Source organism: Poecile atricapillus, chromosome Z (assembly GCF_030490865.1).
Source record: "Poecile atricapillus isolate bPoeAtr1 chromosome Z, bPoeAtr1.hap1, whole genome shotgun sequence".
In the NCBI taxonomy this organism is placed as follows: Eukaryota; Metazoa; Chordata; class Aves; order Passeriformes; family Paridae; genus Poecile; species Poecile atricapillus.
In genome coordinates, this window is record NC_081289.1 from 136,258,033 (window position 1) to 136,283,833 (window position 25,801).

The 25,801-nt window shown below is 44.4% G+C and overlaps 3 protein-coding genes across 3 annotated transcripts in view; 2 read left to right on the top strand and 1 right to left on the bottom strand.

Moving 5' to 3' along the window:
- Positions 1-7,836, top strand: part of CCBE1 (collagen and calcium binding EGF domains 1) — a 96,458-nt gene extending 88,622 nt beyond the window's left edge. The window contains exons 8-11 of the mRNA XM_058826907.1: positions 956-1,095; positions 1,183-1,218; positions 1,764-1,799; positions 3,346-7,836. Of these exons, the coding sequence (XP_058682890.1) occupies positions 956-1,095; positions 1,183-1,218; positions 1,764-1,799; positions 3,346-3,579 (446 nt within the window). The 3' untranslated portion in view covers positions 3,580-7,836. The remainder of the gene's footprint in view (positions 1-955; positions 1,096-1,182; positions 1,219-1,763; positions 1,800-3,345) is intronic.
- A 1,324-nt stretch (positions 7,837-9,160) lies between these two features.
- Positions 9,161-10,115, top strand: MRPL17 (mitochondrial ribosomal protein L17). The gene is made up of 3 exons (XM_058865386.1): positions 9,161-9,373; positions 9,478-9,546; positions 9,618-10,115. The coding sequence occupies exons 1-3, from the start codon at positions 9,200-9,202 to the stop codon at positions 9,879-9,881; spliced, it is 507 nt and encodes a 168-aa protein (XP_058721369.1). The 5' UTR covers positions 9,161-9,199; the 3' UTR covers positions 9,882-10,115.
- Positions 10,116-10,201: 86 nt separating this feature from the next.
- Positions 10,202-25,773, bottom strand: ARHGEF39 (Rho guanine nucleotide exchange factor 39). Its single transcript, XM_058865385.1, has 11 exons — positions 25,738-25,773; positions 24,256-24,341; positions 22,766-22,950; positions 21,774-21,868; positions 21,259-21,379; positions 20,154-20,272; positions 18,436-18,506; positions 16,548-16,676; positions 12,734-12,963; positions 11,762-11,850; positions 10,202-11,606 (listed from the first exon to the last, which is right to left on the bottom strand). Exons 3-11 carry the CDS (start codon positions 22,910-22,912, stop codon positions 11,591-11,593), a joined length of 1,017 nt encoding a protein of 338 aa, XP_058721368.1. The 5' UTR covers positions 22,913-22,950; positions 24,256-24,341; positions 25,738-25,773; the 3' UTR covers positions 10,202-11,590.
- Positions 25,774-25,801: the final 28 nt, after the last annotated feature.

Here is a 25,801-nt window from a genome sequence, read left to right on the forward strand (position 1 = left end):
CTCCCACCCACTCTGTTTCCCCTTGACTGAGCTGTCCGAGGTACTGTAGAAATCTGCTCCCCTTAAAACCACCCCTGCTCACCTCCTCTGCTGCCCCCCCAGGAAGAGTCCCAGGGAGTCATCACTGAACTTGAGTTGTCTCCTTTTGAAAATCCTAGCTGTATATATTAAGTCCTGCTGAATGCTTTCTACTCTCTGCCTTTTATTCTTTGTGTTTTGTGTGCCCAATACGAAGAGAAGTGTTTCCCCCTCTAATCATGAAGTGTTTCAGCTAGTGACATTTTAATGGTCTTTATTGTCTGCAAATGTTGATTCAGGTGCCTGATTTTCTGGTTTACATTTCCTACTGTTTCTCTTGAGCTAAACATATGTTTTGTTGCCTGGCTGCTTCCTAAAAAGTAACATGCTCTGCTGAACCAGCAGAAGCTGAAAATGATACAAAGCAAAATGGAAAAACGGAGCCTCTTTTGCCCCTAACACATTGGCTATTGCACTGGGCAAAAGAGAGGTGCAGCCCCCCTTTGGAAAGGGCTTGCTGGTGTCAGTTATGTGGATGTCCATGACCCAAAATTCACATGAGTTTTCTGAGGCTTTCCTTTTATAAGATGTTCCTCAAATGTGATTTGTTCTTCTTTGTCTGAAAATGAGGCATCTGTGCTTTTCTTTTCATTTACCAGTCTGTGTCCCTAAGCACCTGGCAGACTCAAACTCTTGTTATACACAAGAATGAATTGTTTGCTGGTCATCTCTTGTAGCTACTGTGACAGGGGTTAATGTTGTCTCAGACAGCTGCTGATGTGCAGATGCAGATAAATTGGTTGTATTGTTGTGGAATTGGGTGTGTTAAAGTGACCAGCCCATTGGGTCTTTAAAAAAATGGTCATTCCCCACTTCTTGCACTGATTAAGTGTCCTGAAGGCTTTCCCTGGCAATTAACTTTTGCTTTTGATTTCAGGGGCTCCAGGACCTAAAGGGAGTCAAGGAGCTCCTGGATTACCTGGACCTCCTGGACAGCCAGGCCCTCGTGGATCAATGGGACCTATGGGCCCATCTCCAGACATTTCACACATTAAGCAGGGCAGACGGGGCCCTGTGGTCAGTATTCTTGTCTCTTGTCATGCACAATTGCCCTTATCTCCACAACTTCTCACACCCTTGTGAATACTCTCTTTTCTCTTGCAGGGCCCACCTGGAGCCCCAGGGAGAGATGGTAGCAAGGTGAGGAGAGGTACAAATTTCCATTAGATGGGCACATGCACATGTGAAGTGCAGACTTGCTAGAGAGACTCTGCATACTTGTAGTCACACCCTTTTACCACCTCATTTCCTTTGCTAAAATGAAAGCATCCTGTTGTCCCACTCCTTCATGTCATCCTTCTGCTGTTTTGTTTGCCATTCCTAAAGTTTTTCAAATAGTCCTGACAGGCTGTATGTCACACAGCATTCTTTTCTTTCTCTGAAGCTCTTTTGGCTTTTCCATGAAGAAATGTTGATGTGTTAGCCCTTTTCATTCATTGTGAATTCTTCCTGTTAATTGATTCAATTATTACTGTCCAGGAGAAATATCAGAAATGCCCCACTCTGCTCCCACTAGAATCAGCAGCAATGTTCTTGCATTCTTCCTTCACTTCCTTTTCTTTTTCCAAACAAGCATCAGCTGATGATTCTTGATCTGGGGACAGTAAGGGAGGCTGCAGAAACAAACAGTGATTTTTTAATTTCCTTTAATCACAACAAACTAACTGAGGTGGTATTGATTACAGGGGGAGAGAGGAGCACCAGGACCAAAGGGGATACCTGTAAGTATTCCACGCATGAGGAATTTCCACAACAGAGTGATTTTGACTACTAACCACAGGTCAGACAAAAGTTGGAGGAAAAAAACTCCTGTGCTGAGAAAACAGATAATTTACATATATAGGAAATGTTTGAAACAAAATAATTACCTGTTTTCATCCAAACATTTTCACCTACAAACCTCTTCCCTTGCTGGGTGTGTGACTGAAGGCAGTAGGCACACCTCTGCCTTACAGTGGTGCTGAGACACCCTTAGAAGGCAGAAAAATGCAGGGTGCTACTTAGCACAGTTCAACCTCTGCTTCCAATGGGAATTTGATCCCTGGAACATTTTAAAATCCTGCCCCTCATTTCTTTCCAATCTGGGAAACTATAGGTTTTGAGTTCAGAAGAAGGAATGAGTATTGATGATCTGTTTCTAGGTGAACTTGTTTAAAATAAAACTCAGGGTCCCCAGCACAGGAAGGACATGGAAATGTTGGAGCAAGTCCAGAGGAGGCCACCAAGTTGATTAGAGGGTTGGAGCACCTCTCCTATGAGGAAAGGCTGACAGAGGTGGGATTGTTCAGCCTGGAAAAGAGAAGGCTTCAGGGTGAACCTGGTTGGCCTTTTAGTACCTGAAGGGAATCCACAAGGAAGATGGAGAGGGATTATTCACAAGGCATGTAGTGATAGGGCCAAGGAATGGCTTCAAACTGAAAGAAGGCAGGTTTAAATTGGATATTAGGATATTAGGATATTAGGATATTAGGATATTCTTTACTGTGAGGGTGGTGAGACACTGGCACAGGTTGCCAAGAGAAGCTGTAGATGCCCCATCCCTGCAAGGCCAAGCAGGATGGGGCTCTGAGCACCCTCGTGTAATGAAAAGTGTCCCTGCCCATGGCAGAAGTGCTTGGGACTACATGGTCTTTAAGGTCCCTTCCAACCCAAACCACTCTATGATTCTATTCATTTACTTCCGGTATTTTCTCATCAATTCTGGTGGAGTTGATTTTTAAGAGTGTGCTTGGCAGGGTGTGCTCAGTATTAAACAGTTTCTTTTACTGTGTGAAGTCAGCTAAAAAGAAATAATGATTTTCTAAAATCAGATACTCTCTGCATTGTAATTACCAATTATTTAGTAAGTGATGGACAGCAGCAAGGTTACCATATTGAAAAGGCACTTGCCAAATAATAGCAGTTTTAAAAGAATTTGTTGATTAATCGTTCTAAGAATGTAATTTCTGTTTGTTTAATAAGCAAGAACACAAGAAACCAAGATTAATCTCTTCTATTCCCATGAGGTCTCAAGATATTCTTATGAAGCAAATGAATTGTCAAGTGACAAAAGGGCTGAGCATCTTGTAAATCTAGGCTCTGTCTGCAAAAACATTTGATTCTTTTGAAAATTGTTTCCTGATCAAAGTTGGTTAAAAAACAGATCGTTAGCTTTTGGCAATTGATACAAAGCAGAATTTTGCTGAACAACCCCTGCAGGAGTAATTCTATCAACCAGGTTGAAAACTGTTTTGGATTATTATTAATGGCAGTGCCTTGTGACTGCAGGGCCCACCGGGTTCATTTGATTTCCTATTGCTGATGATGGCAGACATCAGAAATGACATTGCTGAGCTGCAAGAGAGAGTGTTCGGACACAGGACTCATTCATCAACAGAAGAGTTTCCATTACCTCAGGAATTCACAAACTATCATGACACAGTAGATTTTGGATCTGGAGAAGACTACAAACCACGGGCAGCATCCAGAAACACCAGGATACAGAAGGCAGACCATCCTTAGCTATTCCACTGAAAAACAAAGCCTCTTCAGAATTCTTCAATATAAAAAATGCACTGACAATGTTTATATATATATATATATATATATATATATATATATATATATATAAAATTTCCCATCTTTCTTTCTGCTTTTCCTGAACCATGCTGCCTGTACTGTAGCTTTCCTGGTTCATGGTAGCCTCCTTGCAGAAATTCCATACTGCCAAGCCTGCACTGTGCATTGTACCTAGACTATCAGAAAATCCTTCTTAGCATATTATATGATTAAGGCATGCTCTAGCTAATAACACAGATCACAGCATTCCATCTGCCTGCTTTGCATTCTATATCCAAATGACCCAGTACACAAATTTTGCCAGGGACAGAGGATTAGCTGAACATCATCCCTGAATGATGTTGATAATGAACACCTTGGTCCACAGTTACTTTATGAATGCAAATAAATTATACCACTGAATTCAAGTCTCCAGCTACTGTCCCCAGGCTTAGGAGAGTGTAAGAAGTGGATCCCTGTTTCACAGCAGAGGCCATCTGTAAGTGAGACATGTCCTCTATTATGCCTCATCAAGGCAGAAAAAAAAAATATATATATGTTGAAGGGTTAAACAAAAGTGATGCTGCTTGATCAGGAAATTATTTGGTTTTGTGTTGCTAGAGTATTGTTCAAAGACAGTCAAAAGATGTGTGTGTCCTAAACTACTCTAGGACACACACAAACACTACTTTTTCTTTACCATTATCCCACTGCTCAGTGTGAAGGCCAGTTTGCTTTCTCAACAGATTCATGTTGGATACATTACACAAAGATGAGCAAGATTAAGGGGATGTTTAAAGCAGGAAACCAAATCAAAATTTAATCAAGCAGGCTTATTGACAAGAACAAAATATATCCCAGCCTTGCAGAAAGAGCCCAGTTCTGACTTCCTGCAGGTGCATGTCTTTCTTGGTGAAATTCTGAAGCCTGAGTGAAATCAAGACCAGAGAGAGACCTCATGTTTGCAAAGAGCTTCCATCTGTTTTGTTCCTCTGCTGCATGAGACCAACCTAAATGGCTTTCACTCAACTGGAGCACAGAGTGGCAGCTTGTTTGGCTGGGTGTGTGAGGAGTGTGAGAAGGTGCAGGAGTGCACATGACAAAACATTTCAACTGGTACGAGGATGGCTAAGGTGAGGTACTGCACATGGGATCCTATACTTGTGAATGGGGATAAAAGGGAGTGCCCTTTATTTACACTGGAAAATTGGATGCACAAGTTATACCATACCTCATGGATGATGTATGTTGCCATTTCTTTCGGATTACCACAGCTGCTGAGGACTTCGCCATGCTTAGAATATAAAGGAGTATATTAAGCACAAAATTTCAATGTTGTGTCTGCGTAGCTGCTACTTCTACAGTATGTTTAGTGTTCAGTAATGTTCATGCCACAAATGCAAAGAAAAAGTTGTTACTTTGCCATGTTTTTCAGGGCTTGCAAGTTTTAGTAGAATAAATACAGGTAAAAATATAAGAAGGGCCTTTTCAGATAACACATAAAGGTTTGGATTCCCTTCCATATTCTGTGGGCCAAAAGATAGTTGGTGTAATCCTGACAGCATCAGTACAGGTCATGCTGCATAAACAGCTGGTTGTCTACACTTTTCCATAACTTCTGTGTACTGTCTTAGAGAGTATGTTCATTCCTTTAGCCGTTTCCCAACATCTCACTGCCACTAAGCCACAAGCCAGGGCATTAGCTTTTAAGAACATGAATGTTCTGTATTTCTTTTCACATTACATCTGTATCATTATTTTCAAAGCAATGCCTAAGTCGTGGGGATAGCTGAAAAAAAATAATAGTAACCTTACCTTGTGGTCCTTGGGCTTCTCCTCTGTCTGGGAGGAGCTCTGCCAGGAGCTGCAGATTCAAGTAATCTTGTGAATCACATAATAAGGGAGAATTGAGGAAGGTACCTGTGTCCAAAAGAGAGATGGTCTTATATGCAACAAGCTGAAAAAAAACCTCAAAGATAGAATGAACTGAGGCATTTGTGTCTTCTAAATTGCAAACAGGCAACTAAGTATAAATGACATCATTTATTAAGATACAATTTTAATTCAATTTGTTAAATATCAAATGTTGTATTTTTAAATCTAGCAAATTACGGAACCCTTGCATATGTTTACCACTGCACCCTGCTGGATCAGGCTGGTTCCTACTAGAGAATTAGTAGCTGCAGGTTTTTGACCATCACATACTGAATGATCTAAGTTATGTTAGATGAGTCACTTCCTACATATAAACTAAATTATATTGCCCACTGCCCACAAGGTGATGTTCTAAAAAAGGCACTTATTTTAGTTCTAAGTTCTGCTTTTCCGAATAGAGGCACATACCAAATGAGAAGTTCCCGAAGTTTGACCATCAAATTCAGGGAGAGGTGACAACTGCCCTGCTTATGCCTGGGGAAGAGCTATTCTGAGACTGGACCAGAAAAGCAGATAAAATACATATTTCACTGTAAGTACAGCAAGTTGTGCTACAGATTCATGAATATAAGCATAGTTCATGTTTACATGCCTTTCTGAATGGAAACCTCAATTATTTCCCTTTCTGGAGCTGGCATCATTGGCTTTCAATTTTCAGTACTTAAAAAAAAAAGGTAACAGAATGTGTTCCTTGGGTTTGCCCTTGTCCTTACCCTTCTCTGTACAAATTTCCTGCTTCAAAAGTGTTTGAGTCCCAGCAGCAAGGAGGGGCCACTATGGCAAAGACCACCCAACATGACATAGGAATTTCTGCAGCAGGGAGAGTCCCTCTGAGCACAGCCAGCTGGGAAGGGTCAGCCTTTGGTCTGCATCCAGCTGAGATCTTTGCATGGAACTTTCTCATTTCTGATTACCTGTATAACTCATTGTATCAACAATATTTCAGTCAGATTTTGGGGTAAACACATAAAGACTGAGAAAAGTGTCATTTTCTTCAGCATACCCAAAGTTTCATAAAGTCAGAGCAGAGGAATCATTTCCAGTCTTAAGTTTTGTTACTGGTAGCCAGAGAAGTCATTACCTTGCAAATTATTTATTACTCTGTGGCTCCAAAAATAAGAAACTCTTCCAAGAACCCAAAACAAGGAAGTAGAAACTTCTACACTCATGGCTAGTCTCATTACCAGGCTCATGCACATGACAACTTTGTTTCATATAAATGGTATGTATAATTTTATTAGAAAGAAATATTATTTTGATGTTAAGACATCAAATTATAAGCAGAAGGATAATAAAGAATTTGTTATTTTATTAATATTAGAAATATATTTAATGAGAACATTTGCAAGAGTGTGTAGTGATGAGAAAATTCTGTTTGTTAATGAGTTTAACAAAATCATGAATCTTGAAAAATGTTTTCTTTCAACACTGTGCCAAGTACATAAAAGTTTAGTCTTTCTTGCAAAGCTGTAGTTCTGGCACACAAGAATTCCTATATAGTCAGGCTAAATTAGGAAAATGAGAGGAAAATTGATTGTAAATGGAATTAGGGTAATGCCTGGTGTTACTGTTAGCATCACAGCTTGCATAGCCTTCTGCCTAGAAGTATTTCAGAGTTAATGTACCAAGTCCCAGAGCAGCAACAAAAGGTGGGGGTGGGGTCCAATTCTCTGTTAATGTCACATTTTAAAAAATCTGTATGTTTGTTCCTCTTACACATTCCAATAACTATACTGTTCACTTTATTTATATATGAAATACTAAAATGTGTATAAGATGACTGTGATTTTATGATGTATTCATAATAACAAAGATATTTTTTCTTACACTGTTGGTAGCTGCTTTTTTGTTACACACTGCCCTTTCTCTGGAGCAAGAGTGATGTTGGCAGGAAGAAAGAGATGGCAAGAAATCTCCTTACGCTGCCTCCTAGCATTTTTCTTGGAGCTGAACAATACTGTCATAGTTCTTTGACTCTGGGGCGCGAGTTTTGCAAGCTGGGGTGGGTTTCAGTCTTTGTAGGGATAAAGCACACAGGCACCTCTGCTCTGGATGGGTGGTGGCTCCTGTGCCACATCAGCGGGCTGCATGAGGCTGGGTCCCGCAGCCCCACCGCAAGCTGCCGGGTGTGCGCAGCTTGTGCGCGTCCCGGGGATGCGATACGGGGCTCCGGAGCTCTCTGGCATCCCACCACCGCCAAAGGGGGAATAACACATAGGCTCCACCAGGCCTTGGCTGCCCCTCGCACGCCCCTCCCCGCAGCCCCAGGAGCGTCCTGCGGGCTGTGTCCGAGAGCTGAGGACCAGCGAGGAGCCCATCCTGCCCCTTCCTCCCTGCAGAGCCCACGCCGCCTGCCCAATGCCTCAAGGGCAGCCGCAGGGCTGGCAGCGCCTCATCCCTGGTAGGATCCCACTCCACCACCGGGATCCAGGATCGCCGGTATGCGGGGAAACGCGTAAACAACGTAAAGTTAAAGGAATCTATAAATCACAGTGAAACATGCTAGCATAGTATAGTAACAAATGTCTCCGGTTTGAGAAAGCAGACAGCGGAAGCAAACTGTTAAAGACAAAAATCTATGGTTGGCAGATCTAGGAATGCAAAGGTAGACAAAGGAGTTCCCGGTTGTGCTGGGGATCCTGTTAGTAGTATTGTTCTGTGACTGTGTGAAGGTAACAGAACAGAACTGTCAAGAATTCATGGAAAGCAGAATCTCAGTTACTTGATCTGTGCGTTTGGGGAAAGCCAGATGCTAGTTGTATGACGTGATGATGCAGTCCTTTTAACCAGTTACACAGCGGTGTATTAAAGTCAGACCTGCCTGTTTAATTAACTTATATCCGATAGTTCTAAAAAGAATTAACAGGAATTACAGGACCTCCGGGACACCGGCTCCTTTGCACCCGCACGCATCTCCCCGCTCCGCCGGGACTGTCCCTGTCCCTTATCCCTGTCCCTTGTCCCTGTCCCTGTCGGCGGCTGAGGCCGAGCTCTGCAGAAGAGCAGTGCTGGCAGGGCGAGGAAGGTGTCCCTCTACTCAGCATGGAGTGCTGTGTCCAGTTTTGGGCTCCTGAGCGCCAGAGAGATGTGGAGCTCCTGGAGCGGGTGCAGGGGAGAGTGACAAAAGTAATTCAGGGGCTGGAATATCTCTTATGAGAAAAGGCTGCGCGAGCATGTTCAGCCTCCAGAGGAGACGACTGAGGGCACCTCAGCAGCGTCTGTAAGTGTCTGCAGGGAGGGGTCTGCATCCAGCTGAGATCTTTGACCAGAGCGGACCAGGCTCTGCTCAGCGCTGCAGAGCAGCAGAATCCGAGACAGAGAGCAGAAATTGGTGCACAGGAAGTTCCCCTTGGACAGGAGGGAGAACTTGTTTGCCAGTTCGGGTGACCGAGTACGGGAACAGATTTCCCGGAGAGGCTGCGGAGTGTCCCTCATCCGAGATACTCAGGAACTGCATGAACGCGTTCCTGTGCCGTATGCTCCAGGCCCTGTTCGAGCAGGGAGGCCGGCCCGGGTGTCCCATCGTGCTGCCTTTCCACCCTGACGCGTCCCGGGGCCGCGGGGTTGTGTGGCTGGGACTACAGTTCCCGGCGTGCTGCGCGGCGCGCGGGGGCTGCCGGGAGCCGGCGGCGGCTGCTGGATCGGCGGGATGCGGCTGTCAGTGGTGGCCGCCATCTCGCATGGCCGCGTCTACCGGCGGCTCGGGCTCGGCCCGCGGTCGCGCCTGGACCTGCTGCGGAACCTGGTGACAGCGCTGGTGCGCCATGAGCGCATCGAGACGCCCTGGGCGCGGGCCGACGAGATGCGCGGCTACGCCGAGCGGGTGAGCGGCGGCACCGGGTTGGGCCGGGCCGGGGGGCGGCGGGCGGTCGAGGCACCCTGACCCACCGCCTCCTTCCTCACCCGCCGCCTCCTTCCTCCCCGCAGCTCATCGACTACGCCAAGCGGGGGGACAAGGACGAGCGCGCCATGCGCATGGCGGATTTCTGGCTGACCGTAAGTACCCCCCAGCCCCACATGCGTCCCGGGCCCGCCGCGGTGCCGGGGCTTAGCGTGCCGCTCCGCAGGAGAAGGACCTCATCCACAAGCTGTTCAAGGTGCTGGCGCCCCGCTTCCAGCCGCACCCCGGCAGCTACACGCGCCTGCTGCAGATCCCAAACCGGGACGGGCTGGACCGCGCTAAGATGGCGGTGATCGAGCTGAAGGGGAACCCGCTGCCGCCGCTCGTCCGCCCGCGCCGCGCCTCCGACAAGACGCTGCTGAACCAGCTGCTCAAGGGCTACCGGCAGGACGCGCAGCAGGCGGCCGCCTCCCGGGGCACCCCCGTCTAGGGTCCCCCCCCGCCCTGAGCCGGCTCCGGGGGAGCTGCCCACGCACCAGCCCCGGCTGCTGCCCAGGGGCTCGGGGAGGGAAGGCGTGGCAGGAGGGCTGGAGGGTGATGGAAGTCGCCACGGCGAGGGCTGAGTTTACTTCCAGTAACTAGAGACTCAGCAGGAAAAGGAAATCAGGCTAGGAGCCCTTATGATTGATATTTTCTGTGTAAATAAACTTTGTCCAGAAAGTTAGTTTGTTTGTATTTGAATTGTATTCAGAAAATCATTTAGGTCAGAAAAGACCTCTGAAGTAATCAAATCCAACTTATGACCAAACACCACTGCATCAACCAGACAGTGGCACTGAGTGCCACATCCAGTCTTTAACACCTCCAGGGTCTGTGACTCCACCACCTCCTGGGCAGCTAATTCATGTCTATTCACCTTTTCTATGAAGAAACTCTTGCTAATGGCCTACATAAACTTCCCCTGACTCATCATAATTCCTGTGCTTATAAGCTAGTAGTTCTAGAAATATGGGTTTGATAACAGTGTGTTCTAGGAGCCAGTGTTCAGCATTTCAGGGCGGGAAATTTGGTGAGAAATAAGATACTTCTGCTGTTTAAAAAGGACTGAGTGCAATAGGATGGTAACACTAAGTCCTATAAAGAGACAGCCAAAGAAGCTTGTCTTATTATAAGGTAGTAACACAGGCGCAAGTCAGAGGCACCTTCAGAGGCAGGATTGCAAGACGTCTCTGTATTACTCTGTTAAAAGGGGGGATAGCAGAACTTTTTCAGTGATACAACTACTGAGCAATAAGAATCCTAAATTGTTAGTCTTTAATTTGGGGCATAGCTAATATTTGAAAGTCCTAGCTGTAACTTTGTAAAAACCCCAAAACAAAACCAACCCAAACGTAAAATCACAGGATAGGATACCCAGTTGGAAAGGAGTTGGCCCAATCCTTCTTGGCAAAACACAGTGGAACCAGTGTGGCTTCCTAAACCTTGTTGCATTTCTTCCTCCCAAGTTTCACAAACTTAACAGATTTAAATAAGTGGCGCTGTGTAGCAAGCTAATTGTATGGAAAGACAAAGAAGCCCCATTATGTATTCTTTCTTCGAGACACTTGCCTCACACAGTACCAGTTCTATTTTAATAAATAGAGTGAGAAATTAAAGATGGGTGATACTGCTTAAGGAAGAAGCAAAAACAGTCAAACTGCTATAAGGTCAGTGTTCAGACCAACTTTATGTTTCTAAGAACCTTGAAATGGTTCTCTTTGGAGTTTACCATATTCAGATTGGTTTTCTGAACCGAACTGCTGTACAACTTCCACATTACTAAATGTCCATGCTAAAGCTTTAATAAAATACAAAAATACCTTTAACAAAGCATTTAATGAGGGAAAACAAGTCACACTCTGATTTGTTTGACCTTAAATTAATAATCTGAATTTACTAAAGTACAAAAAAATCTAAAAGCTTCTAAGCTAAATTGGGGAAAATCCTTGATACAGGTTTTTTTTTTTTTAACATACAAATGCATTTTTGGCAGTATCTGTATGAACATTAGTGCAGCTAACAAAGCATTCATGGTCACAAACACAGTGTGTAGTCCTTCTCAATTCAGTGCTACTATATGTCCCTGAACATTTTATAAAATAGTGGAAGCTTCTGTCTTAAGGGTGGTTGTCCTGCCAGTCTGTCTTGTACTCGGGAGAGTCAGGCTTTCAGCTGCCTGTAGAGGAAAATGGGAAAATCACAGTTAATATGGGAAATCTGTCCTTATTATTCCCTTGTGTCCTGGATGCTTCCATCATCCTTAAAACCACACACAGCTCCAATCGTCACTTCTATGTCCTCGTCTCCCACCTCTGGAACATGGATGCCTACCTGACTGCAGCGGTGAGACTGTGGTACCAGTCATTGATCTCTTCTTGGTTGCTGGACATCAACAGCAGTCTCTTGTGCGGAAAGGAAAGCTGAAAGACAAACAGAATCTGTGGCATTCCTTGCCAAGGCAGCAATTGCAGTAATAGGAAAATCATCGCCACTGAATTCAGTCCCTGCTTGCTGATTTTCACCTTTTTCCTTTCCAGACAGAAAAAATTTAGCATTAGTATGGAGTAAAGCCAGAGGCTGTACAGTACAGAATAAGTGCCAGTCTTGTCTGTTGCTTCCAGTCATAGCTGACAGTTCATTCTGACCTGTTTGGAGGTGAGCAATTAGAATTCTCAGCAGCTCATCAGCCAGTTTTCTACCATATTCCAAGCTGTCCCTAGGGGTCCTTCCACTACCATCACCTACAGGTCGCAGCTTGCTTGAAGAGTTTTTTGGCACAGCTCACCATAAAAGAGCTAACACAGCCCCAGGTGCAATCTTGGAAGAACTGACCTTGAATCCCCTACAGAACTTTACCCCCTCCCTCTGAAGGTATCTGCAGCCCTCAGGGAGTTAGACACACAGCATCTGTTGTAATAACATCTACATCTTTTTCATTCTCTGTTTTCCTACGTGCTCAGTCTGTAGTCAATGTAATGCTGTGTATTCTTTGTCATGTGAGTGTGGGACTGCTCCCTAACCTGTGGCTCTGCCAAGGGCATATCAGAGTCCTAGTGGAGCCTCCTTACCTGAGCTAAGTGAAGTAACCAGCAGCCTGTAACTCCAGTGTGTGCAGGAGATTCCATACCATGAAAGGAAAAGTACCTGCATCACTCTAGAAGGGTTGTCCTACCTCACACTTGCTCACTTAATTTTATCGCCACTGTCATCATCTCGGTCCCACTGCTGCTGAGACAGCTGTCAGACCTGCTTCCAGATCTGTCTCCACTGGCACTTCTGCCTGCCACAGGTGGGAAGACTTACACTGAGGAGCCCTCCCTGGCTCCATGTGTGGCCAAACACTTTATCCACGGAGCACTGCTGGAGCGGGTAGACAGCTTGGCAGGACAGTTTGTTGGAGTTCAGTGGGTGCAGTGGGTGGCAGGGCTTCGCTGCAATGAGGATATCAGAGAATAGGAAGAACATCCTGCGCTTCAGTTCTTCTCCCTTTGAAGGCACCACCAAAAGCCAGCCTTCCCGGATATACCAGCGCCCTGGGCATGCCGGGGAAACAGAGACAGCTGTGAGATCTGAGAAAGGGCAGGCAGGAATAAAGGATGCAGTGAGACAAACAGGAATACAGGGTGAGCCGCCCTTGTGGGTTGCCGTGTTCTACATAATTCCAGCCGCTAGAAGGCACTGGATGCCAGCTGGGTCCAGCCCACCAGCAAGGATAAACAAACACCCGTGCAGCAGCAGTAACCAGCCCAAAGCGTTTAATATGAGGAGCAGCTGAAGTTGTTACAAATCTGCTATGTTAATTAAGAGTATATTATCATGTGCAAGTCTGTTTAAAGTGATCAGAACAAAAACACGGTTTGAGAACAGTATGCATACCTTTAAATTAACATAAGCCTTCAGAAAACACAATATGAGCTATCTTAAATTGTGTTGCCCAGTTGTTTGTCATTAGTGGTATAACAGAAGCTAAGCTTCCACTTTGAAAACTTATCGTTTTTTCCTTGTTTTGTGTGTGCTAATTAAATAAATAAACTCAAAAAACCTCCCCAAAACAAAAAAAACAAAACATATTTTGCAGGTCATCTAACTTTATACAGACCTACAGTAGCCAAGAGATTACAGATTGCTGTTCTAAAGAGAAGGCATGAAAGGAGATAGAAAACAGGGAAGGTCTGAATAGGTAACTTTATCAACCCCTCTTGCAGAACAGAGTCCAGTGTCATCCACCTGTGAAATTAATTGTGATAAAACAAGAAGAAAAGAAAGCAGGAGGAAAACAATAAAAACAATTTGATAAGCCTAGATGTAAGCAGCAATTTTAAAAAAATTAATAATTAAATAAATTAAATAATTAAAGCAGGACTTCTTACTAGGATTATCATGGAAGATAGCCATCAAATCATGGGAATTATGAGGATATCTGCCAGTAAGATTATTTATAAATACGTAAAGCCATAACAAGGTATTGCCACCTGATCTTGTTTAGGAAACATCTGCCAGGGAATCCAATCATTCTTTCATGCCTTAGCTTCGGCATGAACTATTAAATACTTTTTAGAGAAAAAATATAGTGTTGTTTTCATTTTGTCTTATTTCATTATCTCTTATTATGTGTCTTATTAGAATGCTAGTCACTAAACAAAGAAGCGAATGAATTCCTGCTTAGCTTATTCCACTGGAACCACTCCTCTGATCTGAATAAGAAACTGAGGAAGAGAAGGGTGAGGTGCAGGAATCAATCCAGGTTTAAAAAAACAAAAACAAATGGGAGGAAGATGTCAGAAGCATGGGGCTAGGCTGGGAGCTGTTTCCCTCAGGCTATGCTGTGATCACACTCACAGGCATACAATCTGACCCAAGCTGGACTGTAAGTCTTGGAATATAGATCCATAGCCAGACTTCCCAGCTGTACAAGTTCTAGGAAATTGCTGTGAAAGAAGGGCAAGAAAATATCCCTGGGGAAGCTCTGGATTTACAGAACAATGTGCTCAGTTAAGGAGGCAATTCTGGCTGATACAATGTTTGTCCTGAATATGGAAGGCAGCAAGAAAAGCAGGGTCTCCTCACTGGGAGCAGGACATCTCAGAGACACTGGCAAATGTGAGATACCTATCTCCAATACTTCCCCTTTGTTCTGAATCTACAGCATTTTGTTTTCTCTCCTGTTCCCCTCTGGCAAGAGGACACAATCTTACATGTCCTGCAAAAGCTATCTTGTTTCTGGAAAGCTGGCCCAAAATTAGGAAGACCCAGCTGCCTCTTACATTTCTGCTTCTCATATTCCATGATAACTATGCAACTCCAGCCAATGGAAAACATGACTATAGGAATTCTCTGTTCTAGATAATGGAAATGCCTTTACAGACCCTCAGCACTCATCCTCCTACGTCTGAAATTTTCAGAGACCAAAATAATCAGTGGACCAAATACTTTCAAGCAATGGCCATCTCTGATCTAGTTATACTGTTTTGGGGTGTTTGTTTGCTTGTTTTTATGGTGTTACCTTATTAGTTCTAATGTTAGTCCTAACATTAATCAGGATAACTGATTTACCTTTTTACTTACACACTACCCCAAGTGTGCCCAGGCACCCTTACACATGCTTCTGCTCAGTATAAACAGAGCATTCTTGTGTTAGCTCCCTTTCACCTAGCAGCACTAAAAGGATTCTAAGACCAGGAAAGAGAATTGTAAATTAATTTGCCCGTTGACTGATTTGAGAAGAACCTCTGATGAGTAATCTATGTTCTACCTGTGCTGGTTTGGCTAGGATAGAGTTAATTTTTCCCGTAGTAGCTGGTATGTGGTTGTTTCGGATTTGCACTGAAAACACCATGGACAACACAGGGATCTTTTGTTTATTGCTGTGTAAGCACTGCTCAGTAACAAGGTCTTTTCAGCTCCTCAAGCCACAAGTGAGGAGACTGGGAGTGCACGTGAATGTGGGAAGGGTCACAGCTGGGACAGCTGATCCAAAATCCCCGAAGGGACATTCTATATCATATGACATCATGTTCAGCCTGTTATGTTGGGGAAAGAAGAAGGAAAGGGGGGAGTTTTAAAGTGGTGGCTCTTGTCTTGCCAGGTAACCACAATATGTGGCAGAGCCCTTTCCTTGGAACAGCTGAACAGCTGCCTGCCCATGGCAATTGGTGGATGAATTCCTTGCATGGCTTTGCTTGCATGAACAGCTTTTGCTTTACTTGTTAAACTGCCTTTATCTCAGCCCACAGACTTTCTGATTTTTACCCTTCTGAGCCTTTTACCATCCCAGCAGGGAAAGTTTTTTCATCCAAAAATCCATGTGTGAATTACAACCACATTCACAAGTACCTCATGGTTCTTGTCTTAGAGACCTTCACACACAGTGACTTTAACAATCTTCTCCAGCTGCAGCACTGTACCTGTATAACCTCTGCAACAGCAGAGTTGAGCGAGGCTACAGGTGAAGCCCAAATGACCATTTCATAATTGCCCCAACTGGGCACATTTCTCACAATATTTCATACATAGCTCAGAGTGTGGCCTGGGCATGGAGAGCACCCAGTCACATAAGAGACATGTAATCCATTTAAATGTTCTTACATGCTTTATCTATCTCAGTTATCAACACAAATGCAGTGATTTCTGGCTCAGTTTAACCATGGTAAAAGGTAAAAGAGAATTCTTCATATGAAGGGTGTGAGCAGAATGCCGTTAATCTTGTAGCTTAAAAACAACACAATTCTTGTGCCCTTGACACTCAGGAATCTATGGTTCCTGCAATGGAGTAGGGATAATAACATGCTTACATTCTGCCAAAGAATTTACTCTCTTTCATTCCCACCCCAGACTTATACTCCTGATCTTCTTGGGTTCCTAACTTTCTAACCACATGTCATGAGCTTCTCCTATCTGAATGTCAGGCAACTAACCTGCTGCTTATCCTTACTCAAAAATTCTTTAAAAAAAAAAAGAAAAGTGCTTGAATTAGTAGTCATATTCCTTTACCACCTATCTGTGGAATTTAGGAAGAAGGGGAAACTGGTTAATTTGAGTTGAGTCAGAAATGAAGGAGAACATATGTCCATGTGTCTCAGCATGGCAGATGAAAAACAGAGCTGTCAGTAAGACCCACCTGGAGTCAAAACCTGAGTCTTTTGTCCTTTAAGCAATTTTTGAATCCGAAGTAGTTGCAAGGAATTCTCTCTCTTATCAAAGACATCTTGGACCCAGTGAGATACCTCACAAACAGATTTCACAGTCTCTGAAATTAGAGCAGCATACACTAAAGTTATCACAAATGAATGTGTATTTCACCTCATACATCTTCCTAAGAAAATACAGTATGAAATTAAGAAGAAAAGTTTTAAATCAAGTATCAACAACAGCTTTATTCAGGAATTTCTGTGAGAGATTGAACTTGACCCCTTTCAGAGGCCTCTTTCCAACAGTTCTGCAGTTCTAGAAAACATTTGCCAATGAAACATCAGAGAGAGGAACAATTTCCTGAATTTGGAGGCAAAAACAGGAAAATGCCTTACAAGTGGTGTTAACTGCTTGTAAAAAACACAGAATAATTTAGATTGGAAAAGATGATTCAGATCACTGAGTTCAACCTAGGACTGAACACCACCTTGTCAATGAAAGGTGCTGGTCAAGTAGACCATGGCATTAAGTGTCATTTCTTGAACATTTTCAGGGATGGTAACTCTACCACTTCCCTGGCCAGTCCATTCCAGTGTTTAACAACCCTTTCCATGAAGAAATGCCTCCCAGTGTCCATCCTGAACTTCACCCGGCACAGCTGGAGGCCATTTCTTCTTGTCCTGTTTCTTGTTACCTGGGAGAAGAGGCTAATCCCCAACTGGTCACAAACCTCCTTTCAAGTACTTCTAGAGAGTGATCAGGTCTCCCCTTTTCTCCAGACTAAACACCCCCAGCTCCCTCAGCCCCAACTCACAGGACTTGTGCTCCAGACCTTCCGCAGCTCCACTGCCCTTCTCTGGACTTGCTCTAGCAACCTCAGTGTCTCTCCTGCAGTGAAGGGCTCAAAACTGGGATTTGATGTGTGGTCTCACTAGTGCTGAGCACAGAGGAACAAGGTCTTCCCTGATCCTGCTGGCCACATCATTGCTGATACATTCAGGATGTCCTTGGCCTTCTTGGCCACCTGGGCACACACTGGCTCATGTTCAGCCACTGTTGACCAGCACCCCCAGGGCCTTTCCCACTGGGCAGCTTTCCAGCCACCCTGTCCCAGCCTGGAGCTGCAGGGAGCTCTTGTGACCCAAGGGCAGGACCCAGCACCTGGCCTGGCTGAGCCTCACACAACTGGCCTCAGCCCATGGATCCAGGCTGTGCAGATCCCTCTGCAGAGCCTTCCTGCCTTCCAGAGGATCAGCACTCCCACCCAGCTTGGTGCCATCTGTGAACTGGCTGAGGCTGCTCTCAATTCCCTCATCCAGCTTATCAATAAAGATATTAAACAGGACTGACACTGAGTCCTGGGGGACACCTCTAGTGACTGGATATGGCATGAAGGACACTAATTATCCTAGAAAATTAAGGCATCTGACCAAGAGAGACAGAGAATAGTTTGGGTTGGAATTGACCTTGAAGATCACCATTTTCTAACCTGCCTGCCATGGGCAGGGACACCTTCAAATATATCACATTGCGCAGGACCATAGCCTGGCCTTGAACTCTTCCAGGAATGGGGTATCAACAAACTCCATGAGCTACCATTCAAGTGCCTCACAAGCAGCAGAGTTTAAAAAAAACCAGAGCTGCCATTTCTCCAACCTAACTATTAGTCCATTTTCACAGGCAGTTATTCCATATTTTTATTCATAACATGTTCTCAGGGACATCTTGATCAAGATGGAGAAGGAAAATAGTAATCCACTAGAACCCCAGAGAGAGAGGATTCTCCTTTGGAAGCAGGCAGTATGTGAGAGTCAAAATATTCTTAGTAAGGAGTGTATCAGTGATCAAAGTGTCAGCATTTACAGGTGGAATCATACTTGAAAGTTTCTGGTAGTCAGCAGTGTCTGGGCTGGTGTTCTCCAGCAGGTCTCTGAAGAAATGCTTGTACCTGAGGTGGAGAGAGCAGGTTTAATTCACAAGATAGCAGGAACAGCAGCAGCACCTCCTGTTAGTAACAGCATGGTGAACAGTACTCAGCCAGGAGACAGAGTAAACCTAACCAAGCAGTTTTGGTCACACTTCATTCACATTCATTTTATCATCAAATGTCTCAACTAAAATAATCCAAGTATTTTGTACATCTGCAAACCTTTGGCTTTTCCTGGGGATCCAGTAGAAGCAGACTCACAAATCACTTAAGATCATGAGGCTCTCTCAGAATTCACATAAACATGCCTTCAATATGCAACAAATTTCTCTTTGAACTATCTATTTTTAATAGTATATGAATGGTGGCATTCATACCATGTTTCCTGCCCACACAAGAAAATAAAGGCATTTCTATAACAACTAGGACCCGCCTTTTTCTTTTTTTCCTTTCCAGTCTTTACTGGAGAGGATAAGATCTCTCCAAATGCTTTCTTCCAGTAAGGTCAAACAGAAGGAACTTAACAGATTCACAAACTGGAAGAATTTATATGATCTAGTGCATATGTTAACAGAGTTTTAGAGAAATTTGAATATGATAGAGGTGATTAATGAAAAAAATTAGATTATCAAAAAGACTATTTTTCCAAATAAGTGGATAGCAACAAATATACTACTGTTTTGCAAATTTAAAAGTATCCAAAGAATTACAATAAAAACCCACCAATCAGCTTAATATTTGCTTCTGCCAAGCTGATTAAAAACATTACAAAAAGTTACATGAAAGACTGTCGTATGATCTCTCCAAGTTATTTTCAGTGAAATGAGGTGCTCAATCTCTCAAATTTGCTTTAAGTTGAAAAATGGCTACTGTTAGCAGCAGAATTTGGGTTCCCAGAAAACCACCTTTATTACCCATACCTTCCCCAAGAAAGGAATGCCCTTGAGTGCATCAAAGCACTCACTTTGGATCTTCAAAGGGGAAATGATCATAGAATATCCTGAGCTAGAAGGCATCCACAAGGATCATTAAATCCAATTCATGCCTCTGCATTTTTAGGACAACCCTAAAAATCACACATGTTCCAATGATGTTGCCAAAACATTTCTTGAAAACTGGAAGGCATGGTGCCTCAAGAGGGATATGCAATGATTCTGAGTGGATCTGTCCAGGCTCAGACAAATTTGATAGGCATCAAATCTGAAGAAAGCATACAGCCCTGATAACCAGAGAGGAAAGAGAAGCCCTCCTGGGTTCATTAATCTAATTTCTCTCCAAAAAACACCCATCTACAAGAGTCACAATGCTCCAGGACTGTATCTGCATAAAAATGGAGCAAAAGCATCACTGGCAGAGACCATAATTTCTGAAGCATTTCAGTCAGCTTCAGGGCCAAACTTCAGTAGCTTACTGAGATAGCAGAAAGCCTCCAATTCTACCCAAGAGCTAGAGGAAGGAGCCAGTTCTAAACACAAATACCTTCCTGCATCATCTCCCATCCGTGTACACTGATTCCACTTTACAGGCACATCCTCACACTGTCTCACTGCTGTCTCTATGCTCTGATTTTGGGACACAATAGGAAACTTTCATACCAACAAAGACAATGTTACATTCCCTTTTCCCTTCTTATGCTAATCCCTTGAAGACTCACAATTGCTTACTTACTGGTGCAGCCTCTGCAGGGGCAAAAAAAGCAGATCCTCCAGCTCCCTCCCTTGAAACTGAGGTCGAGTCTCCTGGAGTTTCTTAAACCGCCGGAATGACTTATTTTTCCTCACTTGCTCCTGTGTGCAGCAAAAAAGGGATATACCCTTGAGACTGCAGAAAAAATGTCTAAAGAAAATGCCCTAGTCTGCACCAGAGCTTGGAACACTTCACCTTAGAGTTTAGGACTCCTGTCCACTTCTTTTGTGGCTATAGGCAAGCCATTCCCTTTCTCCTGACCATCCATTCCAGTAGGTAATGGAAGTGATATCTCCCACCCCATACATTGAATTAGAGAAAAAGAGAAGGCTGGCCTAGTTAGGAACACAAGGAGTGCACTTGTGGCTTTTTTGCCATGCCTTTCAAGAAAAAGCAATGCAGATCTGCCCTCCCGTCACCTTAAGACAAGTATCCATAATGGCTTTTTCTCTTGGAAAATCAAAAGCATAAATACATGCATGCAAAGACAAGAGGAGGGAAACACCCCAGCACATCCTATATCTGGGAACAAGCACAGACAAAACTGTGAGTTGAGTGGTTTAAATTCCAGATACAGCCGTCAGGACCTCAGAATAAATATATATTCTGCTGAAATTTCTTGAAAACAGGTTGTATTTGAAGATGTAAGTGGGAAGGAAATAATAGTCTTCAACACAGGAAAAAAAAAATATGAAGGAAAAGGAAATTCCACTGCTAGGATACCGTTGGTGGTAGTGGGAAAGACTAGAAGGCATGAAAATTCCTAGAAAGAGATCACTGTATCATAGTGAAAGCCTGGAAACTCTCTAGACTTGCCATTTGGGAAGGAGTGGGAGTAAATACAGAAGTCTGAGAAAGCAGTGCTCACCATATGTATATACATACACAAACACCTGAAAAAAGCATCAGAAATTTGAAGCTCTAAGTAAGTAGAGAAGTTTTCACCATTTTACTGTGGAAAAAAGCCTGAATTTCATCAGCCCAGAAAAAGTTAGAACACTTATCTCCAGAAACAGAAGACAAATGATGTGGCAGTTTCACAGAATGGAAAAAGTGAAACCATATGAAGACTAAAGTAGATATTTACCTTCAAGGTTTTATTGGTCTGCTCCAAATTCTCAGCATATTGGCCATAAAGATCCAGACTCTGACAAAAATTTTCCAGTCCTGTTGCCAAATTCCCTTTCTCCAGGTGAAGTGACAGAACACTGTGCACAAGGAGCAAAGATAGCTTGTGAGGGATACATTACTGATGGTGGTTTCACAGCTCCTTCTGATTAATTCCTTTGCTGATCTGCCTTTACCATTCTCCACCTCAAATCCAGTTTCTATGCCAAATTTGTGCTTGGAGGTCAGAGACTAAGCCACAGAACACATTTTGGAGGAGACTTACTGAGCTTAAGCCACTGTCCAGTAACTGGGTACCCATATATGTGATACTGATCAGGAGTTTCCTGTGGACAGCTCCAAATGCCACCAAGGCTAGCAGTGCTAGGAGTGAATGCCTGTTTTACAAAGCATTAGCCTTATTTCCCCAAATCTTTCTCATCAACATAGAGTCCTCCCAATATAATTACAGGAATTGCATCTGTGTCCACTTACTGGCTTGCTGAATATAAGGACTCCAGGGGTCCAAATATAGTTTCCAACACGGCAGGTTTCAGTGTCCCTTTGGCCTTTAAAATTGTCACAAAGTACTAAGAAGGAAACAAAAAACAAAAAAAAAAAAATCATACAGGTAGCATTCGCAAATCATCACAGCATCACTGAATGGTTTGGATTGCAAAGGATTCTAAAGACCATCTAGTTCCAGCCTGGCAGAGACACCTTCCAAGCCCTACCCAACCTGGCCAGTCACTTCCGGGGATAGGGCATCCACAATTTCTCTGGGCCATTTGTGCCAGTGCCTCACAACCCTTACAGAAAATTAATTCTTCCTGACATCTAATCTAAACCTACTGTCTTTCAGATTAAAACTATTCCTCCTTGTCCCATCACTATGTCCCTGTGTAAAAAGTCACTCTCTCTCTTCTTTATAAGCCCCCTTTAAGTACTGGAAGGCTGCAAAGGTTATTAACTCCTGAGGTCATTCAAAGGCCACTTGTGGCACACAGCAGAAGCCAGAAGCTGCAGCCTGAACACTCTTTGGCTTGGAAAGATATCAAATATTGTGACTGTCTACCTAAGATATCCACCATCAGACGAAAGCCTAACTTGTAGCTTTGACAATAGCTCTAAACACATGGAACAGAACTACAGCACCCAGTATCCTCCAATGCATCTGTTTTACACCATCTTGTCCATAAAGTTTTTCTTGTCTGTGTCCCTGTATCTCAGGCATCTTAGGGCAAGCCCGCTATTCAGTCAAAACTTAAAATATTTATGTCTGTGTATAGAATAAGGCAAAAAAGCCAAACCCATAAGCTATTGAATATTACAGAGGAGGTAAAAGGGAAAAAGAAAAAAACCCTTTCAGCCACAGCAAGTGTCCCAGGCATGAGGGATGTCTTGCTCTTGACCCTTCCCCATGACAACACGAATGAGTATGTGCTGTCTGCAGACACCCACATACCGTAAGGGGCAGAAATACTCACTGTGAGCACCAAATCCAGCTGCTCGAGGTATTTGAGTTCCGTTTCCAGCAGCTCCTTGGCTGTCCTGCTGCGCTTTCTCTCCCAGCGAGCCCGCTGGTCTTCCACAGTGTTTGCTCCAACCACAAATGGCAGGGATGAGGCACTCATGGCAGAGCCAGGGTTGATTTACGGGGAGGCAAAGGATCCTGAAGAGCCAAGCAAGATGGACACACAACAAAAGAACGACCTATGTTGCAGAGTAGGATTCTGAGATAAAAACTCTACACCTTCTCAGGAAATAAGGGAAGTCACTTGTCAGCAACCATTATTAGCAGTTTCCTTCTGCATTCCCTCCCGTGGGCACAAGGGCCCTGCATCAAACAGAGGAACACCATTAGAGAGACCAGGCTGTGAAAGCAAGAGTGGTACATGACAATACAGCTGTAAGCAAATCTCAGCACACAATCCCACGTGCAAACCACTGCTTCCTGTGCTTTGCCCTCCACATTCTTTGTGTGAAATTCTTGTTAAACTCAAGCAAGTTTGTGGGTGGAAGAGGTACGGCGGATAGGAGTAGAAAATAACCATAAGATTTGTCCTGTGAGGGGAACGTAGCAGGATTTCCCCCCTACCACAGGGAAAGAGAAGAGAGCATTCTTGCTTGTTTTCCCTTGGAGAGAAGCAAGTGGTTTTCTCTGTCATTTTCAAACAGTATTTTGTGCTCCTGGAAGTGAGAGAGGGCAAGCAACCGCTGTGAAATCACACCAGCTTTGCTCTTGCTCTGCTCTTTTGCTACAGTATCATGATTTTGCTGCACAGAAAAACATTGTTTATCACACTCGGAGAAAGAGGCATGTTTTAGCATAGCACCAGTTAGATACTGTTCTTTTGATGAAAAGGCAGGGCAGGCAGTTGCACACTTGGCCCAGCTCCAAGTCTGAAGTTTCGCTGGAAGCTGAGTCGCCTCTGAAAAGTTGTGTTTCCCACGTGGATAAGATAAACTAATTCAAAAAGATGTGTCATCATAGAGAAGGAGATTTATCAAACACCATCTTCCAGAGACATTTCAGGTATGTAACTCAACAAAACTCAACAAAAGTTTCACATCAAATTAGTACCAGCACTCATTTAATGAATTGCCAAAAGTCCAGAGAGCTGAAGGACATGTGCAGTGTTTTACAGTAGCAGCAGCTTCTCCAGAGATTTACCCTCATATTCACTTACAGAACCACAAGCCTAGCTGAGACCACATCTTGGTGAAACAGGGCAGACCTGGCGTGGATGGAGAGGCAGCACTGCAGGGAACACCAAGCTTAGCATTAACCAGGGAATTTAAGCTCAGCATTAGTCCTTCCCCAGAAGTGTTCAAGGCCAGGCTAGATGGGGCCCTGAACCTCCCTGTCTGTAGAAGGTGTCCTTGGGCTTTGCAGGGCTGCTGGAAGGAAATGGTCTTTAAGGTCCCTTCCAACCCAAACCACTCCATGATTCAAGTGCAGTTGCAAAGCACTCACCAGGAAAGGACTAAAACACTGCCATTTGCAGGGCGCCTCTAGCCTGGGTAGACTGCAGTCAAGATTTTCATTCTGCAGACCAATTTCTTTTAAGACACAATAATTAAAACAAACAAGTTATACCAGGTTTGACCACCTACTGCTCACATAAAGAAGTTCAAACACTCCCATTATTATTGCACAATATAACCTGTGTCAGGTCTGCAGCCTGTGGGTACACTAGAAAACACTTCACCTACAGAACTGCTCCAGCTTGCTTCTCCCCAGCTCACATCCAAAAACCACTGAACACTCTCCCTTACTGTTAACTACCTTATAATGCACCGTTAGCAGCATCCCCTTCACCATTTCTAAATTTCTGGAGTACCATCAGAAAAATTTCCTGTTCTTACTGCAGCACAGCCTCTCTTGATGTCTCAGGACTGTAAACACATGGTGGGTCAGCTCCAAGGCCCACATGGCCTCACATCCCACACTGTGAGCTAAGAGAAAGGGGAAGGGAAAGGGAGAACTCTGGAGCGTACAGCCAGTCCTCAGCCACCCTGAAGAGTAAATATAGCAGGAGTTAATACTGGAAGTAAAACAGGCACCTAGCCTTCCTTCAATTCACCTGTGCTGCAGGGTATTAAAAGTGTATTTTGGACCAGTCAAAACTAAATATTATGTCTTATCAGCAGATGTGAAAAGATCCATTAGAAGTCTTGAGGGATTGAACAGAATGCTTTTCTTGACCAAAACCGAAGCATTTTACTCATTATTAGGGTTCCGGTTTTTTATTTGTTGTTTGCTTTTTTTCATTAAAGTGAAATATGTTTTAAAGAAATAAATGTTTCTAGTAAAAAAAAAAACAAACCTAAAAACCAAACAAAAAAACCAAAAACACGAACGCTGAACAACATCAACTAAACGTTAGACAATTTTTTTTCTCTGACTGCGACATGGATTCGGGAAATACTCGGTGGAATCAGGGACGAATTTAGCCAAGGGATCTTTATGGGTCATGCACTTGAGCCTTGTGCCCAGAGCGGGGCTACCACCAAAATCAGGCTGGGCTGCTCAGCGGTTCATCCTGCACAGGACCTTTCCACGGGTGGAAATAGGGATGGGACGGGGCAGGACAGGACGGGACGGGACGGGACACGACACGACACGACACCGACACCGACACCGACACCGACACCGACCCCGACCCCGATCCCGATCCCGATCCCGATCCCGATCCCGGTTCCGATCCCGATCCCGATCCCGATCCCGGTCCCGGTCCCGGTCCCCGTCCCGGTCCCGATCCCGATCCCGATCCCGATCCCGATCCCGATCCCGATCCCGGTCCCGGTCCCGGTCCCGGTCCCGATCCCGTTCCGATCCCGGCCCCGGTCCCGGTCCCGGTCCCGATCCCGATCCCTGTCCCGATCCCGATCCCGATCCCGATCCCGATCCCGATCCCGATCCCGATCCCGGTCCCGGTCCCACGCCGCCCGTTACCAGCCGGTCCCGCCGCCGCCCCGCGTTCAAACGCGGCCCCGCCCCGCGGGCGGTCCCGGGCGGT